Source organism: Phoca vitulina, unplaced genomic scaffold (assembly GCF_004348235.1).
Source record: "Phoca vitulina isolate PV1807 unplaced genomic scaffold, GSC_HSeal_1.0 scaffold25, whole genome shotgun sequence".
NCBI lineage: Eukaryota > Metazoa > Chordata > Mammalia > Carnivora > Phocidae > Phoca > Phoca vitulina.
The window spans coordinates 43,995,761-44,015,770 of record NW_022589728.1 but is presented as its reverse complement, the minus strand read 5'-3'; the positions used below and the strand labels follow the sequence as shown (position 1 = coordinate 44,015,770).

The window sequence follows — 20,010 nt, the reverse complement described above, 5'->3', positions numbered from 1 at the left end:
AGAATCATGATTTTCAGGTAAGATTGAAGCTTAGGAGATGTTCTTCCCACTCTACCACACTGCCCTTTGGGAGAACAGTCTGATGAAAACACTCATCTTGAAATATTTAAATATAAGCTTATTGAAGGTGTTCTGTTTAAAAAGTATCATTTGGCCTCAAATACAGTAGCTTCCATGGGAAGGATGTCATTTTGGGGTCTTCATTTCTTTCTTTTTTTTTTTCTTTTGTTAGAGATTTATTTTAGAGTGCATGAGCTGGGGCAGGGGAAGGGGGCAGAGGGAGAGGGAATCCCCAAGCAGACTCCCCGCTGAGCACAGAGCCACCTGAGTACTCATCCCAGGACCCCAAGATGATGGATCATGACCTGAGCTGAAACCAAGAGTCAGATGCCCAACTGACTGAGCCACCCAGGTGCCCCTACCTTTGGCTTTTTAAAATTCATCGTTGAGTTTTATTGTGTATACATGTAGGTCTAGTGCCTTCCTTTTAAATGTATGGTATTTCTTTTAAATGTATGGTAGGGACCACACCACAATTTTATCAGTTCCCTTTCTGATGATGATTTAGGTTATTTTCAATTTGTGACTTACAAACTCAGGTGACATTCTTGTACGGGTCTCCTTGTGTGTATGTGCTAAAGTCCTCTAGTTAGATGCCTGTGAGGGCAGCTGCTAGAGTGCCGGCTTGTGTGCATTTTCAGTTTTACTAGGTATTGACAGACTATACTCCAAAGAGCATGCCCATTTGCATTCTCACTAGTAGTGTGTACAAGAGCCCCATTTTCTTCATCCTTGCCAACACTGTAGTCAGACACCAATTTTTGCCAAGCTGATGGTTTTAACCTGTGTTTTCCAGATGGCCAATGAGATTCAACATTTTTTTTTTCAAATGCATATTGACCATTTCCCATATACACATACCTTGCATTCAAAGTTAACTAGGAATTTTAGGCAGAATACCATTCTCTGAAGTGGTGAATTTTAATATTGTATAAAAAAATCCAACTTGTTATACAAGTACATACGTTTTATGATTTTATGCATACATCCATATACATATATCAAGATAAAAGTCCAATACAAAAAAATAGCTTTTCCTATAGCCAGTGTTCTACAGAAGTAAGACTGCAAACTATTTTGTAGTCAAATGAGATCACAACACTCAAAGGTGGGACAAGGCAAAAGCAAATCATGTCCACAGTATGGTACAGAATATCTTGCATAGCTTGTTTGTTCTCACTTGATAATCTCATTTTAGGGTTCTGAAGGACTTTTTCTCAAATTTATACAAGTTAGTGTGTACTTTTGCCTTTGTGTTCTATAGCAAACCAGCTTTCTCAGTACTAGTTAGGTTTTACTTTACAACTTTATAGACTTAACAATAGCCTGAGCTTTGGGGCTCAAGCTGCTTTCATTGTAATGCTTGATACAATGATGGACAAATACGTAGAGCATTTCAAATCTTCATCTGTATCTCAGCCGATTTTCCAGGGCTTCCATCCTTTGTGTCATTTCTTCTAGTGACTCTCAAATTAAGGAAGAGGAATCTGAATTGCCTATTTTTATTTACATTCAAATTGATTTAGCTACATAAAAATCTGTCCTGAAAGACATAAGCCTTTGGTTTTTCCCTTTTGGAAAAATTTTTAAACTCTGACTTGAAGGTTTATAGTAAGCCATTTAACACATCCTATCAAGACCATAAATCTCTTGGCGCCTGGGTGGCTCATCAGTTAAGTGTCTGCCTTTGGCTCAGGTCATGATCTCAGGGTCCTGGGATCGAGCCCCACGTCAAGCCCCGCATCGGGCTCCCTGCTCAGTGGGAAGCTTGCTTCTCCCTCTCCCTCTGCCTGCTGCTCCCCCCCCTCCCCCCCTCAAATAAATAAAATCTTAAAAAAAAAAAAGTACAAATCTTTCAGGTTAAATACTTTTTAACATCAAAGTGAAGTAGTTCAGTTAAAATTATTTTTTGAGAGAGAATGTGTGCGTGGGAAAGGGGCGGGGTAGGGGGAGAGGGAGAGAGAGAATCCCAAGCAGGCTCCACCCCCAGCACAGAGCCTGGGTTGGGGCTCGATCTCCCAACCCTCAGATCACGACCTGAGTCGAAATCAAGAGTCAGAGGCTTAACCAACGGAGCCACCCAGGTACCCCGAAATTCTTAAAAAAACTTGTTCTAATTCTCCTCACACCTGTCTTGCTTGTAAATTAGTTTGCTAACAAACATATCTTTAGAAGCCAGAAGTGACAGTTTTGGGAATGTAGTGAAGAGAAGGATTGGGCCTTAATAAGAGATGATGTCACGAGAGAAAAGAGATTGGGCAGTTTTCACCTGCGAGGCCAGATAGGGCCAAAGGGTAGCAGCCTTGAAGACTTCTGACCTGTGCTCTTTTATCTATAACTTCCTTTGTCTTGTGAAGCAGACCCTCAGAAGTGGGGTGGGAAAAGGGAGAGGAGAGGGGCATTAGAACAAGCATCTGTTTTCACGTAAGCTCCGTAATACCCTCCACCAGTCCCCTTGGCAGAATGAGAGCCTGGATTCGTCACCTCCATTAACCACTGTCAGATTATTTTACTTAGGGGAGCATACTTCCAGCTTTCAGAAAGGGAATTGCTACATCTGTTCCTTATGATAGAAACCCATCGGCACAGAGAGTACGGAATTGAACCTTTTCCCCAGAGGCTAGTTGAGATAGATATGAGCCAGTCCTAGTAAGCTCACTGTAATTCAGAGTTCAGAGCAGCGGGCAGTAGGGAAACACTGAATCCTCATTTCTCCATTATCTCAAACCATTCCTTTTATGTGTAATATTGGTTTAATGAATCACTGGATTCTGCTGTCCCTTGATAGAATGTTTCATCTTAGAGTACTGATATAAAAGATCTCTGCTGCCAAACAAACAAAAAACCCCAGTCTTCTAGAAACCACATGCTTACCAGCTGTGGCTGCAGTGTGGCTTGGGGCCAAAAGGAAGGTTTGGAATTTATTTTATTATTAATTTGTCAGAGAGAGACACAGCGAAAGAGGGAACACAAGCAGGGGGAGTGGGAGAGGGAGAAGCAGGCTTCCCGCTGAGCAGGGAGCCCGATGCGGGGCTTGATCCCAGGACCCTGGGATCATGACCTGAATGGAAGGCAGATGCTTAACGACTGAGCCACCCAGGCGCCCCCAAAAGGTTTGGAATTTGGATGGGAGTTTGAAACCTCATCATTCTACATTCTTTGCCTAGACTTACTCTACCTTTGATGGAGATCAGACCTGGTACATATCCTCCTTTTCCTCCCAGCAGAGAGAGAGTTAAATTTTAAATCTCTTTCTCTTTACTTTGCATACTGACTGGCTGGCCTCACTGCTAAACCCCTAGAACAGCAGAGAGCAACCAAGTGCTTGACCCAAGCTTGCCACGAAGCTTGGCTTGCCCTTGGCCTTCAAACACCTAGCAGGTTGCTTAAGAAAAAAGCCTTTCTAGGAGTTCACTACTCTTGGCTTTATGGAAATAACTTCACTTAATACATACCCACAAGGACAGTATTTGTGAAGTTCGGTGAAATTCTTCACACCACACACACAAGCATAGTATTAGAAAAGGATATAGCGTTGTGTTAACTTTCTCACTTCTTCATTTGCAAGGTTCTGGAACATGATAAGGTTTTCACATTTGCATTGATCGTGTTTTTCTTCCAAAGGACTTCCTGAGAAAGCACATGGAAAGTGTTCACTCACCTCTGTAACTCACCAGACTTCCCAGATGCATAATAATAAGACTGAATCAGCACAGGGGAGAAACTAAAATGAAAGAAATGTTCAACTTTTTCCACGCAGCCAGATCCAGTAAATTCCAGGAGAGGGCTGCATGGGCTTCTAACACTGAGAGTTGCCGTTAGGGAAGTAGCAGGGAAGGCTACTCCGGTTTCTTTCAGTTAATTTTTCTAGTTCTCATTTCACTTAAGCCCTTCTCTTTTCCCCTTTCCCATCTCCTACTTCCTCCTTTCCTTTCCTCCTTGCAGCTGAGTCTGGGTGGCAAGCTAACAGGCTGGTATCGAGCCACCTGGTAGCAAGACTGTATTTGGAATTACCTGAAGATTTTGTTGAATGGAAAAGTTTTTGTGTGGACTGTGAAACATTGTCTTCTTCAAACAGATATCGGTGTTGCACTGCAAAATTAGAACAGGAAAGTAGGTCTCGGATATTTATGGTGACTGGCTCAGATTCTGTAAAGAGAAAGAAAACTGAAGTCAAACCTGCTTAACACAGTTGTGCTTACAACAAGCTGTCAGCGGTCAGAGTAACGTACTTGGTATTCCTAGCTGTGGTACGAGCTTTACTTTGGGACATACTGTGGCAAAAGACTTGTCAGTAGAGAGAGGCTATTACCAAATATGGCTTAAAGTATAGAGTAAATGTTTCCTATCTGATTGAGGGAAAAAAGCCATAGTTAACATAATTCAAATCTTACTGACTTTCACTTCTTTATGACTTTTGTCTGGGGGAAACCATGCTGGAAGCATCCACCAAAGGTTCTAGAAACACTGCTTTTTAAAAGTTACCTGTTGGCTTTTTAGAATTTTACCTGTTGGCTGGTGGCCCCTCTTTGGCAGTTCCCCTGCTGGGGAGTCCTGACTTCCATCAGAGTCTTCCAGAGCTGAGAGGGAAAAGATGACCAACAACAGTTGTCTGCATGCGTATGTGTTCCTTAGGAAACCCGTCCCAGACCAGCTCCCCACCTACCTGCTGTCACCCAGGGTGTTTCGGTTTTATTTGGTAACACCAGTTTCAAAAAAGCAGTTGGTTTCCAGGGTAATCCAAGACCACTCTAGGGCCATTCTCTAGTAAGAGAAACCTGGACCCCTTAAGTGCCTCTTAGTTAAGAATGCCCCCCTAAATGTCATGCCTAGAAGGTGGGGTGGGAGAAAGGTTCACGTTGACCAAGGACTAAAGCTGCAGGGACAACAGCTCCAGGAGGCATTTCAGCTTGAAGGAACCGGCCTAGAGGTGAAATCTCTCCTCGCATTAGAAGTTTGAAAGGCATTCCCTCCCCATCCCCCTCCCTCTTGTTGTTCTTTCCTTCAGAGGAGTAAAACACATCACTTTGCTTGGGGTTTGACTGGTGACCGAACCTGGGACAGGAGTAGGGAGCCGGGGCAGAGCTGCTCTATGTGAGCATCCTGGCCCAATGAGATTAGCACGGAGAGCTCTGGGACAGAACAAAATCTAGATTCTAAAGGGCAGGCTTGTGTTCTGTAAACAAAGCACTCCTTGTAGCCAGGCGTTCCTTACATTTGAAAGGACTACCCTCCCTTTCCCCTCCAATTACAGGCATCTCCTGAAATTGCACCTCAGCTCTGTGACATGTGTAATGTTTGTGTCTTAGTTAAATGATCGTTTCTATAGGGGTTTTGTGGGGATTAAGTATGCTGGTGTGTCAGAATCTTTATCACACTGCCGAGCCCAGAGTGAGTGCTCATGCAATGCTAGCTGTTAATTTCGTCTTTTCTCTCTCCTGTTCCCCTTTTTGTGCATAGTGTTTCCAGGCATTACTGGCCCTGAACACCAGGGAGGCACTTTTCTGAGCACTTGGGGGGAATAGGTTGAGCATTTCTCATCCAAGGGTTCATGCTGCCCTGTGTGAAGAGCTCTCCTCGAGGTCAGCTACGGTACCTTCACATATGCCCTTCTTTAGTTTTTCACTTATCTCTCCCATCGTGCTGAAGTCTTCGGCATAGAAGAGATGCTTGTCCGTGGGCTCAGAGGCAATCTCTTGTAGTTCTTCCTCAATAGCTTTTCCTACCCCAACAGCATACATAGTTATGCCTAAGTTGCAGAGCAAATGAAGAACAAGGTAGTTAGAGGTGTGTTCCCAGGGTCTGGAAGTTGTGTGAACCGCACCTAAAGCCAGGTGGATGTTAGGTGGTGGGACTTGAGGGGTCCAAGTGAACCTCCCTTTATCTGTCCACCATTTTTATTTTGGCCCTATGAACGAAAGAGGGGGTTCCAATAAGGGGAAGGTGAGGCATCTAGGGGAGGTTGGGAGCTAGACCACCAACCTGTTGTTCAGCTCTGGGCAAGGTCATTGAACAAACCTTCAACTTTTGCCTGAATTAGCCTTGGGGATAAAGTAGAAAAAAGCACCATCTTATTGCTTACTAAATGGGAATTTCTTCTGGGAGAATTCTAAGAAGCAGGTCAATTTATGACCTTCTAACCTAGTTTCTACTTCCCAAAGGTACAGGATAGGAACCTTTGATGATGGGGGGTGGGTGCAGGTGAAGCTGCATTCTACCCACTTGTCTTGAAAGGACAAAGCCTTATGAGGACGTGCTGAGCTGAAAAGGAAAATCTGCAGACCACTGGAAATCCCCCATGTCAGAAAGAAAGAATAAACTCAAGTACCAACCTTAGATATCAACAGAGATATGAGATTGCTCCAAAAGCTTTTCTAAACAACAGAAATCATTAGACTCCCTTCCTCCATATATGCTTCGCTTGAAAGTAAAACAAAGTAAGAACTTAAATTCTCCTCATTTTCAACATTTTTTAGCACTGATATCTTGTTCTGGCTAATTCATTAGGCTGGATTTAAAAAATACACATAAAAATGGCTCTTTAAGCCAAGGGGCAAGAGTTATGCCTTGTTCTAAGTCTGTGTAGGGTCAATAGGTAAGTTCAACATCTTTGTCTGGGAGCCCAGTGACTTCATGCAAACTTCCTAAAAAGGATAACTACTATTTTAAGATTATATTAGTTATGCGTAGGGGTAATTAAATTCATCAGCGGATATCACTTCAGGTAAATTTTGTTGATTTTGGAACCAAATAAACATCAGTTTCTTCTACCACGTGCCCTTGGGCGATTGGTGGAAATGTGAATGGGGGAAAGAGTAAGGTAGACCGATCTCAATGAAACAAATAAAAGGAGACAAGATACTTCCCTCAGTACACTTTAAAAATGCAGGCTAGGTGGGCTAATGGGTTTGATGTCAGCTCTCAAGCTGGTTTGGAAGCAGAGGAACTGGGTATGGCAGCCATTTTTACAGTCCACTCAGAGGATTCAGAACAGGACACTTTTGTGGCTACTATTCTATTGGGCTAGAGAAAAAGGTTATCAATAATGAGGTAAACAATACCAGTAAAATGGACTCCTTCACAAACAGTGAATGTCAGTGTGAGCCAGCCTTTCTGTGAGGAGGAGTGGAGTTCACTAGTGGGATTGCTAGTACTTTCTCTCCTTGTTCATTTACTCAGCAAGTATTAGTCACACATGGACTACATGCCAGGCCTGGTCTAGGTACTGGGCCCATAACATCTTAGACGAAGCCCTGTTCTGCATACCCTTTCCCCACTCATAAGACTTGCTAAAGCAATATACCCTCAACAAGTTCTTGAAGAAAGTAGCTTTCAAGCAAACTGCTTTAAAACCTTAAGTTTTCTCATTTCCCCAAGGAATCCAGTCACTTCGCCTTACTCTAGCTCTACCAACCATCCTAGCTTTTGGGTTCCTTTTCTGAGGGCCACGCTCCTCTGCCACACTCTGCGCCTATGCACAACTAAAGTAACTTCCAGTCCTCCCCTCCCTCACATCATACATGAGTCAGGAAAACCTCAGAGAACAGGCTTTGCTTTCCTGAGTAACAACTTAGTCATAATCTCTTCCAACATTTTGACTTTCTCAAAAGCTAAGTTTTGCCTCCTACAAACACAAGGGTATTCGCTATCATAAAGCTATTGCGCTTTCGGAGTGTTCACCTGAAGCACTGGTTTAAAAAAAAAAAAAAAAAGTATCAGTAAAAGTTCTTCCCACCAGGCATCTATTTTTACCAAACTCTTCAGGTCATCCGAAAGCAACCAGACCAGTGTTTGGGAACGGTTGTGTCTTCATCTGTGGTTAAAGAGCACGTGCAGAGTCGCTCCTCTCCACTGGAGGTCACGCGCTGGCCAGGAAATCGCAGGTGTGGGGGGTGTAGACTACCAAGCAGCGCAATCGCCGGGACTCATCCCTCCCACGGCCTGTAACTCCCGCGGGGCCCTTTACGGCCTCTAGGTGGCAGTGCAGGAAAGGGGTATCCGCGCTTGACAGGCAGCCTCTCCCAAAGCTCAGAGACTCTCACCCATGGCCTGACCACCTCTGACCACCCAGTGAGTTTAAGAAACCTGACCCTAGAGTGATGTACACCACACCTCCATCCCTTATTACCATTGGCCTGGGCTTTACTGGCCCACTCCGAGACGTCATCCTGAGCCCGTCCATCCGTGAACACGATGGCCACTCTGGGCACCCGTGTGGAGAGAGGTCTGGCCCCTTCTACTTGGGTGAAACTTCTCTCAAACATGTGTTTCAGGGCCAGCCCCGTCATGGAGCCCTTGCCCATGTATTTCATGTGGGCCACGGCCTTTTTCATGTCTTTGGCCGAGTTGAAGTTCCTCAGGGTAAACTCCGTGCGGACCTGCGTGGAATACTGGAGCAGCCCCACTCGAGCAGCTTTGGGGGAAACCGCCAAGGAATCTATAATGCCAGTGACAAACTGCTTCACAATCTCAAAATTCTCTTCTCCGAGGCTCTTGGATCCATCGATCACAAAGACCAGGTCAACTGGGCCTTCAGTGCATCCTATAGGAAGGAAAGGAAAGTTGAGATGGTCAAATGACCAAAACTCAAAGTAGAAGACAAGTATGCTTCAGTTGGAGGCAGAACCACTTTGGAAAACCACCTTGGTTCTTTAGAGAATACACAGGACGGACTGAAGGGGTTGGGAGAGTCACGAGCCACGATAATTTTCATATTTGCCTTTCTCGGTGGCTTGTTAAAGTGATAAAAAGTCTTTTTCACAAGCAAAATCACACGACAGAGGTACAGATTGTCAGGGAAACCAGGCCCACACTGTACTCTGGGTCACTGACAGCCAAGTCTGCGAGGGACTGTGTGTAGAGTACCCTGTAGGGCCTGACAGCACCCAAAAGATTCTTACCACTTCACTCCAGGAGGGTGCCATCACCCCAGTGGGGGCATTCGGACAGACGGCAGAGAAGGAAATTCTTAAATTCAGCTCAGTCATCCAGAGAGCTTTCCTAGTCACCAGCTTGTATTCGTGACTCTCTGTGTACTCCTAACAACTGCTAATTTATTAAACAAAAATTGGCTTCTGGAGCACCTGCTTCATGCAAGGCAGTAGGTAAGCAGGATTGCAATAGGGACCGAGGCAAAATCCCTGACTTGATGTTGCTTCCAGCCCCGCGGAGTCGGTTAGCCCAACACCGCGCACACTGGCTACCTGATTACGTGCCCGTCTCTCTGCTCTGCTAGTTCCTCCTCAGCAAGGACCATGTCTCATTCGCTTCTATGCCCCCAGACCTGGCACACATGAGTGGTTCAATAAATGCTTGTGGACGGAAGAAGTGAAGGACTCGGTGTCCTTTGGGTAGCCTACCTGTAAGTACCCCACTGAACTATTCAAGCTTAGACATGAATCATCACTGCGAATTCTTTATCTATTTGGAAGCTCTTCAGGCAACTCAGACAGCTGACAGGAAGGCTCTGTGCGAATACTTAGGCAATCTGGGTGTGGACAGACTTTTCGTAATTTAGGGCTGTGTAAAAAAAAGTACACATTCCCAAATGAATGATCTCATTTCAAACAGTCTACAGTATGAGACATAACGCTCTCTTTTAGATATCAAGTAGCTGTCTAATATTTGAAAGTGGTGCACAATGATATAAGAAAGTAAGGACACACAAAAGCAAAATTATTTCTGTGCGTGGCCCCCAAATAACATGCTAACGTGTGTGTGTGTGTGTGTGTGTGTGTGTCTCATTGGGGGGTTGAATTCTTCTCTCTCTCCATTAAGTGCTCGTTCCTATTATTCAACTTATTGATTGTTTATTAGCAAAAGAGGAAAAGGCCGAGTCAGAGCCTCATTTACATTCAAAGCCTGTACTTGAATCAGAAAAATAAAATAAAAGACTCTCAGGCGGCATGCACATGGCTCTCCAGCAGATTGCAGAAATACTGGGATAATTGTCCGGCAGTAGGTCTGTTTTCTCCTCTTCCCCACACACTCTTTTCTTCCAGAACAGAAACAGTCCTTGCAGCCTCTATGCAGAGAGAGGCACAAAAGGCTTCTCGGGGGAATAAGGATGCTGGAGAGAGTGGAAGAACGTCAGCACAAGAAGGACCAGACTTCTGCTCTCAGATCCAGGAAGAATGATAACTCCCTTGCTGGTTACTTGTTTGCAGGAGGGTTGCTCCAACTCTATTGGGCATTTTCTTTTTGTAGTTAAGGAGACTGCAGTGGGTCTGTGATTTGCCTTCAGAACTTCATTTTCACAGAGTTCCAGAATTTCAGGGTTGGATAAGACCTTTAAAGGTCATTAGTACCACCCTCCTGTTGCTTACGTCTTTATAATATCCCTACCCAGGAGCCATTCAGCCTGGCCCCGAATGCCCCTCCTGATGGAGCGCTCATCACCTCACTGGTAAAGCCCCATCTCTGGACATCTCTGCTGTTGCTGCTTACAAGAGCTACCATTTGTCAAGCAGTTGGGATGTGCCAGCATTGGGCTAAGCCCCTTTAAATACATGGTCTCCTTTATTCTTCATGACAATTCTGTGAGGCGTTATCCTCATATTACAGATGAAGAAACTGAGACTCAGAGAGTTAAATAATTTGTCCAAGGTCACACAGGTAGTATGAATCGGGGTTGAAGTCCAGGTCTGTCTGACCTGAAGTTCATGATCTTAACTAACGAATCACACAGCTTCCCTGAAAGTGTCTTTGTCCTCATGCTGAGCTGCAGTTTCTCCCCACTGTTCCTTCCTTCCCCAGGGTGTCATATAAATCACTAATGAAGTGACTGTCACTTTGGTATTTGAATGGTACCTCAAGTCTTTTTCTACAAAGATCCCCAATTTCTTCCTTTATTTTTCACTTGACATCGTACCGAACTTCCTAAATCTTGCTTGTCATTATCCTTTTCCTTTAAATATTTTTTCTAAAAAACAATGCATGCACATGGAACAGAATTTAAACATCACAAAAGGATATATATATGTATGTATGTGTGTATCCATATATTTATATAATACAAATAGAAGTGGAATTGCCTTTAAAATATTGCCAAACTGCCCTCCTAAATGTTGTACTGATTCAGACACCCAGGGATACATTTATAACTGCCTATTACAATATACTTTGTCAACATAAGGAATCATCAACCTTTTTGATCTCTGATAACAGGTTTTAAAAAAAGATATCACAGCTTTAATCTCTCACTATATATTTTCTCTTTTTTAAAAATGGCTTTAGGACACCTGGGTGGCTCAACTGGTTGAGCGTCTGCCTTTGGCTCAGGTCACAATCCCAGAGTCCTGGGATGGAGCCCCATATTCCTTGCTCAGTGCGAAGCTTGCTTCTCCCTCTGCCTGCTGATCCCCCTGCTTGTGCTCTTTCTCGCTTGCTCTCCCTCTCTGACAAATAAATAAATAAAATCTTAAAAAAATAAAAGTAAAAATGGTTTTTATGTTTGATGTCATGTTTAGAAAGGTCTTCTCTACTCTGAGATTACAAAATAATTTTCTTAAGATTTTTTCTGCTACTTTGAAGGGCTTTTTTTTAATGCTTAAACTTAGATCTAGGGGCGCCTGGGTAGTTCAGTCATTAAGTGTCTGCCTTCAGCTCAGGTCATGATCCCAGGGTCCTGGGATCGAGCCCCACATCGGGCTCCCTGCTCCACGGGAAGCCTGCTTCTCCCTCTCCCACTCCCCCTGCTTGTGTTCCCTCTCTCGCTGTGTCTCTCTCTGTCAAATAAATAAATAAAATCTTTAAAAAAAAATAAAAAATAAACTTAGATCTATCTATTTCTTCCTAAAATGCAATGCCCAGAACTGAATGTAATTCCCCAGTACAGAGCAGAGCACAAATCTTGCCTCTCTCATTCCAGGTATGCTTATTCAGCCTAAGATCACTCCAGCCTTTTGGCAGATAGTGAACTTACTGTCAACTAAAACCAAAAGTTTTTCCACGGGTGCCTCAGTTAAGCTCCATTATGGAAGAAGCAGAGGTGAGGGATTTGTTTCCTGAAAATACTCCAAAGAGCGATTGCTCCCAAATCAAATTCAAGCAGAAAGCCAAGTTCAGATCACTTACTCTTGCACCGTCTTCCATCCTCAGCTAGAACAAATCCCTCTGAACATTTGCAGATGTAGGAGTTGCCACGATTAACACAAATGTGTTCGCAGCCATGGTAGGTCGATTTGCAGACATCCTTTCCTGAGGGAAATATAGGGAGATGAGCAACTCCATCCATGCAGGAATGAGCTGGACTGAATGGTCACGTCAGGACAGATCAAAGAATCCATTTTTAAAAAACCCATCTCTGTTTAAACTTTCTCTTATAATATGCCCTTTTTTTCATTCTAATACTCAGGACAGGGCGTGGGAAGGGAGAAGCTCCTCTCAGAAAGCCCCAGCCCCCACAAGCCTGAATGGTAAGATGAATGACCAGGTATCCCATATTTCTTATTAATTTTTAGAATTATTTGATGTTGCCTTGGGTTTTGATTTTCCCAAGCTACTGATTTTTTCCCATAGACATCCCAAACACTTCCAGTTTCAATTAATGAACATTTCTCATGTGTGAGGTACTTTAAATGCTTCAGAGTAGTTACAGCCATCCAATCTTCACAACATCCTGTGAGAAGACGAAAGCAGGAATAATTCTACCCAGCTTATACATGAAGAAACTCAAAATGTGTCATGGAGTCGCCTGAGGTCATGCAGCAAGTTGATGGCACAGCTGAGAGACGTGTCTCCCGTGTTCTCCTCCTTCATCACATGAAAGCCTACAGCTCTTTTCTGCCATTAGCTCCCTAGAAGGAGAAGCTTCCTATAAAATTGGGATTGGTAACTACAGATCTGCCCCCAGAAGTGGGGATGGTGGTATTTGATCTAGCGATCAAATTCCAGAGGTAGATGTTGTGCCCGGTGTACAACAGCTCATTTTGCTGAGCAAAAAATATGTTGCATGAATAAATGGCACACGTGTGTACACTTGCATTCATAGAAATAAAATCGTGAACAGACAGCTTGGCAGACACAATGGGCAGAACTGCAGACCTGGTCTCCACTGAGGGGACACTGCAGTGTGAAGGCAAAACAGGATTGTGCAGGGAGATCTGCAGCGTTAGGCCAGGGTCCTATCGGCATCCCAGGGCTCAGCTGTTCAAACAGAACATCTTGCTAAAGGTAGGAGCCCCTCTTCCTGGTGGAGGAGTGAAGACAGTGAACTCCACTCAAGCCAGCTTTGTTGACATGTGGGATGTCCCAAGTTATCTCAAAGGAGTCTGTGAGGAAATTCCCCAAAATCAACTTGAAAAGCAATTGAACTGATTTTGCCTTAATGAAAAAAGAGCCGTCCTGTCCACTGGAGCAGATATCAACAAAAGCAAGTAGACAGTTTCAACACCACCCCCCGTACACATACCCAAATAGGGACTAACAGCTCAGAATCTCCCAGTGGAGAAAAATCCTTGCCCTGTGCTCTTCTAATACCCACTTCACCAAGCTCACGTGTCCCGTCTGGCTCTTTTTTCGGTGCTGTGATGGTTAATGTTATATGTCACCTTGCCTAGGCTATGGTACCTAGCTGTTTGGTCAAACACCAATCTAGATGCTGCTGTGAAGGTGTTTTTTAGATGAGATTAACATTTCAGACATTAGACTTTGAGTAAAGTAGAGTACACTCCATAGAGTTGGCCTCATCCAATCACTTGGAGGCCTTAAGAGGAAGAAGACTGAATCCTCCACCACCACCCCAAGGAAGAAGGAATTCTGCTTCCGGACAGCCTTTGGATAAGAGCTGCCACATCAGCTTTTCCTGGGTCTCCAGACTGCTGGCCTGCCCTACAGATTCTCTCTATGTCCATCTGCCTCTATCTCTGTGTCTATCTCTTTATATAGGCACACAAACACACACATGCACTCTATTGGTTCTGTTTCTCTGGGGAACCTAATGCACCTTCTAAGTAAACTCTCAGAATCTGTTCTGAGGGACCTACAGAGGCAACGATAGAGAAAGTGGATAAATAAAAGCCACAGAAAAATCTCTTCGTCCCCCTCCCACCCTACCCTTACTTATAAGGTCTTCCAAGAAGAAAAAGCACTGTAATTATCCTTTGATCCTCATAGTGATTGCTGGCAGAGATTCTAATTCTGTCCAGTGATTAGCCAGGCTCTGTGTGAGGCTCTGGGCATCCACACAATGGTTGTGGAAGGGCCAGCAACTGGAGAAAATGGAGAGACGCAAAAAGCCTGACAACTCAGGACCTTGACTGAGAAAATCCTGAAGAACTAAGGGTCTCCTGTACGGATCACTCACAAACACTTTCAGATCACCCAAGGCAGGAACTTGTCATTGTAACATTGATTATAAGGGAAGATTTTAAATATTAAATGAAGTCATCTAACGGTCCAAGTCCCACAGATGGAAGAGTTCATCTCTAACTGGAGGCCACTTACTTCGGCAGCGTTTCCCATCCTCGGCAAGCCGGAATCCTTCCAGGCACTTGCAGATGTATGACTCATCACTGTTCACGCAAATGTGCTCACAGCCATGGTTGACTGTTTGGCAGACATCTTTCCCTGAGGACAGAAGAGCAAGTCAAAGCAATTTCACCAACATAAATTTTCCCTGGGCTTCACCTTGGAGGATCCACCCATCTCAGCCACCAGACCCCAGGCCCCCTTGAGTTCAGTGATCCATGGGAGGAAAGTAAAATTGAGGATGAAGTTCAGTGGGTCTAATTTAGGTTAACTCTTCAAACTTTCTCACTATCATCCTCACCATCACTCACCAGCACCTACTTCACTATCTCATTAAATGCAATCAATCGTTGGCTTTCTGCAGATGCAGTTTCTGATATCAAAAGGAAACACTGTTGGTCTGATATGATTACTTAGAAGATTAAATCTCAATTTAGATTAGTGGCACTGAAATCTAATTTTGGCTTTGTCCCTGACATATGGCTTAGGAGAATCACTTAACCTCTTGGAGCCTTACCTTTCCTGTCTGTCTGAAAAAATGAGAGTCATAATTCCAATTACCTGTCTTTTCTTCAAACGTGTCAGCACAAGTTGCTCTTTGCAAAGTGCTTTGAGAAGCTGGAGGAAAAGATGACTGATAGGGATGAAAATCATTTGCTCAGGGTTACATGCTCGCCTTTGATTAACAGAGATGCATCTTGGCCCCATCTAAGAGGCTTTGCTTTCTGAGACATAAGCATGGGCTCATCATAAGGTGGTCTCTATGAGAGATTGGTGCCACCAGCAACAACAGTAATATTATTAAAGATAAACAGAGGCTCAGAGAAGTCAAACAACTTGCCCGGCTAATAAATGGCAGGGCTAGAAGCTGCTAGAATCTTGTTTCTTGCCACAGGGCATACATGAGCAACTTCAGTTGTAGCTCTAGCATTGGCTTTTTTCATTTGCCCGTTTGTTTGTTTTCTTTTAACTGGCTTTATTTTTTAGAAAAGTTTTAGATTTACAGAAAAATGGAGAAGATAGCACAGAGTTCCTATAAACCTCAAACCCAGCTAGCAACTTGTGTTAATGTGATACATTTGTTACAATTAATGGACCAATACTGATACATTAAGACCAACTAAAGTCCCTGGTTTACTGACATTTCCTTAGTTTTTAACCTGATGTCATTTTTCTGATTCCATCCAGGACCCCACATTATATTTAATAGTCGTGTGGCAGTGGCTTTTGAGGGTAACTGATTTCAACAGAGATCAGGATGGTGGAATTCATGCAAAGATCAGACACAGTCACGTGAGACAACCCCGGTAAAAACTTACTTCTGGGGGCGCCTGGGTGGCTCAGTTGGTTGGGCGACTGCCTTCGGCTCAGGTCATAATCCTGGAGTCCTGGGATCGAGTCCCGCATCGGGCTCCCTGCTCAGCGGGGAGTCTGCTTCTCCCTCTGACCCTCCCCCCTCTCATGCTCTATCTCATTCTCTCTCTCAAATAAATAAATAAAATCTTTAAAAAAAAAAAACAACTTACTTCTGCAGGTTTTCCCGTCTTCACGGAGTATATACCCTTCGAAGCACTGACACACAAAAGAGTCTTCACTGCTTACACATGAATGTTCACAGCCATGGTCCCCCAAGGCACAGGAGTCCAGTTCTGGGAATCCAATTGGAATTAGAGAAACAGAAGAAGGAAATTGTTCATACATTACTGACTTATTCAATCCCTTTTTAGTAACTTATTCCATCTTAAAAGACATTTGAGACACCTTCAATTAAAGCAGTGTCTTATCCGACAATGCACATTTCAAAACAGAAAATATGTCTATGAGCAAAAATTCTTCATATATAAAGAGTGCATAAAATAAAATCATTTCCATAGGGAAAATGCACAAAAGGCATGAAAGACAATTTATAAAAGGAGAGATATAACATGGCCTATAAATATTAGAAAATAAGTTCATTTTCACTGGCTATCATATAACTATAATATCAACTTATCTACATGTCTACTTATGTAGGCATGTACGTGTCACACTTCGGTGAGCCATTCTTCATCTGTTCATTCAGTCCTCAACTATTTCATGCGTCCCTACCCTGAGTCAGGTACTCTTCTAGGCTCTGGGGATTTAACAATGAATAAGACACAGTTTCTGCTTTTGTGAAGCTTACATTTGGCAGCAGGTATGGGAGGGAAGAAGGGGGAAGACAAACAATAGACAAACAAATATATATGTCAGATGGGGAAAGTGCCGTGGAGACAAGCAGGAGAGGGGAGAGAGAATGTGCCCGGGCCAGGGAGGGCTTGTTTCACAGGCTGCAGGCAGATACAGTGCCCCTGAGCAGAGCCCTGAAGAGACTAGTGAGTGTGTGTTATTTGGATGGAACAGCACCCTCGGTAAAGAACAGCATTTGCAAACTACAGAGGTAGGAGCGTTTGTGGCACATTTCAGGAAAGGCAAAGAGATAGGTGGGACCCAAGCAGGGGATGAGGCCAGTGAGGCCAGCAAGGGGCAGACCCTATGGGCTTCACGGGCAGCAGTGGGATCTGAGTGAGGAAGGGTCCCTGGAGGGTTTTGAGCAGTGTGGTCACATGAACTGGCTTTGTCGTAAAAGGCATACTCGGTGTGGGTGAGGATGGAGCATGGAGAGCTGGGAGAAATCTATTGCAATAAGCCTGGTGGCCCCAACCAGGATGGTGACAAGTGGTGAGACTGTTGGCTATATATTGAAGGTAGAGCCTACAAGCTTTGCTGATGGGTTGATACGAAGAGGCCATCTTTCTATGGATATGAGAGAAGAGTCATGGATGACCAAGGTTTCAGGAAAGAGCAAAAAGAAGGGCTTTGCCATCCACAGGGCTGGGGCAGCTTCTGTTTGTGACTCTGTGAAAACCAAGCTGACACTTTAAAAGCCTGATACTGAAGACACGGGGGGAAGTGACGTCCTATGAGAACAATACACAATTCTGAAGGTCAACTCAATCATTTCAGATCAAGGAGAATTTTACAATGGATAGGCACTGAAGTTATGAAATCAAGGCTCTGAAGTAATCACTTGTATAATCAGGCACAGACCACACACTTATTTCTAATGCATTTTGCAGTATTTCCTTCTGGAGGGGAGTCCTGAGAACCACCCTGTGGGGTAGTCAAGGCAGTTGTTCTTATTCTCACTTACCAGCCGGGAGACTAAGGTTTGGGAAGGTTAATGGCTCGTCAAGATCAATTGCTAATAAGTGATAGCACCAGACTCAAAATGTAATCTTCTGATAATAAATCCCACATTTTCCCCAACTACATTACATTACATTGCTATATCATAAAGTAAGCTTTCAAACATGAAGGGAATTTTGTCCATCTTCTTTTGGGCAGACATGCTGCCCAAATCTTTGAACAATGGGAAAATATTATGTTAACTAAAATTATAACTGCAGAAGAGAGTCAAAGCAGAGTTGGCCTGTCGTGTTTGCTCTGAAAATGACTTACTTCTCTGGACACAATCTAGACTCATTATTAATGCAGAACATTCCCCAATGGCTTGGGGTAGTTCCTCACGTAGTGTTGAGTGGAAATACAATTGAGTGATCCATAATAGAGACAGCTGGCTGGCTGTGGAGGTGAGCATTTTTTTCCCACCATGAATTTATATTAAGAATACTCCATTTTCCAACATAATAAAACAGCTATAACTCTTTCCGGCCAGCCTTGGCAAGCCATAACCCAGCATACCCTTTCTTTCCCCCATGCCCTGTCCTGTCTTCTTTGCTCCATCTCAGGCTGTCATCGAGAAGAGTGGCTGAGTCTTCCCACACAGACCCTGAACCATGGTGATCTGCACCTGCACCGGGCAGATGGGTGCTGCTTTCCTTTATCAGGAGCCTGCTGAGCCCAAAGCCACTGTCCACGTCACCCTTGGCTACAGACTATCACAGGAGCTCCCAGCCCAGTTTCTGAGTTCTCCTGAGTGTTCACATTAGCAGCTGTTTGAAATTTTATTAGGTGCATGCCTTTTTTTAAAGATTATTTATTTATTTGACAGAGAGAGAGAGAGCGAGTCCAAGCAAAAGCAGGGGGAGGGGGCAGAGGGAGAGAGAGAGAAGCAGGCTCCCCACCGAGCAGGGAGCCCGACGTAGAGCTCAATCCCAGGACCCCAGGATCATGACCTGAGCCAAAGGCAGCTGCTTAACCAACTGAGCCACCCAGGTGCCCCAATTGGGTGCATGTTTTAAAGCACGTGGAGAGTTTGGTTTTTAACCTTTTCCCTCCTTGTTCCCTCAGAGCATTGAATCAGTTGACTGTAGAGCAGTGGTGAGTTCTCCACCTCACATGAGTATTAGAATCACCGGCAGAGATATTTTTAAAGGCAGAACAGGCAGATGATTCAAAATTCAAACACATTAAAGGGCATATCTCCCCTAAGGAGGGGTATCTGGCAACATCTACCAAAGTTACAAAATGTACCTTTGACCCAGCAACCTCACTTCAGGAATTCTCTCCTACAGGTACCTCGTATCATAGGAAGGGATATACTTTCAAGTTATTCACAGCAGCACTTTTGTAATAATGACAAGTGGGAAACAACCCAAGTGTCCCACAACAAGGGAATTAAGCAGCTGTAAAAAGAATGAGAACATTCTCTATGTAAAGATATGAAATCTCCAATAAGTATCATTGAGTGAAGAAAAAAAAAGGCATAGAACTAACATAACATAATAAAATTAAAAAAAAAATCCAACCTTAAAAAAAAAAAAGAAAAAAGAAAAAAAGAAAAAAAAAGGCATAGACTAGGGGTATATACAGTACTCCATTTTTTGTGTAGGTAAAAAAAGGGAGGAAATAAAAATGTATATTTATATTTGCTCTTATTCACATAAAGAAACATGAAGGATAAATAATAAACTAATGAAAATGGTATTAGTTATCTGTTGCTGTGTAACAAGTTACCCCCAAACCTAGCAGCTTAAAACAACATTTATTATCTCACACCGTTTCTGGGGTCTGGAATCCAGGAGTGGCTTAGCTGGGGAGTTCTGACTCAGGATCTCTCAGGAGCCTGTAGTCAAGCTGTCGGCTGGGGCTGCAGTGATCTCGAGGCTCAACTGGAGCTAAAGGATGTACTTCTGAGCTCACTCACGTCTTTATTGGCCGGCCTCACTCAGTTCCTCACTGGCTATTAGCTGGAGGAAGCTTCAGTTCCTCAGCATGTGGGCTTCTCCACAGGGCAGCTTATAACACGGCTTCCCCGAGAGCAAATGATCCAAGAAATGAGAGAGAGTGCTCAAGATGGCAGCCACAGTGTCTTTTATTACTTAACTTGAGAAGTGACAGGCCATGGTTCTTTCCGTATGCTATCGGCCACACAGACCAACAGTGAAGGAGGGAACTATACAAGTGTGTGACTACCAGGAGATGGGGATCACTGGTGGCCATCTTGGAGGCTGGCTACTGATAGGAAGGGAGGTAGGGAATGGGATGGGAGGCCATAGG

General features: G+C 43.9%; 1 protein-coding gene across 2 annotated transcripts in view; it reads right to left on the bottom strand.

Annotated features, from left to right (window-relative positions):
• Positions 1-428: 428 nt before the first annotated feature.
• Positions 429-20,010, bottom strand: part of MATN2 (matrilin 2) — a 128,699-nt gene continuing 109,117 nt past the window's right edge. The window contains exons 11-19 of one of the 2 annotated variants that reach the window (XM_032421582.1): positions 16,056-16,178; positions 14,506-14,628; positions 12,136-12,258; positions 8,189-8,602; positions 5,657-5,809; positions 4,569-4,640; positions 4,075-4,152; positions 3,592-3,690; positions 429-1,520 (exon numbers count right to left, since the gene is read on the bottom strand). In XM_032421582.1, the coding sequence (XP_032277473.1) occupies positions 1,465-1,520; positions 3,592-3,690; positions 4,075-4,152; positions 4,569-4,640; positions 5,657-5,809; positions 8,189-8,602; positions 12,136-12,258; positions 14,506-14,628; positions 16,056-16,178 (1,241 nt within the window). In that variant the 3' untranslated portion in view covers positions 429-1,464. Of the gene's footprint in view, positions 1,521-3,591; positions 3,691-4,074; positions 4,210-4,568; positions 4,641-5,656; positions 5,810-8,188; positions 8,603-12,135; positions 12,259-14,505; positions 14,629-16,055; positions 16,179-20,010 lie in introns of both variants that reach the window. The other variant, XM_032421581.1, reaches the window with a different exon arrangement.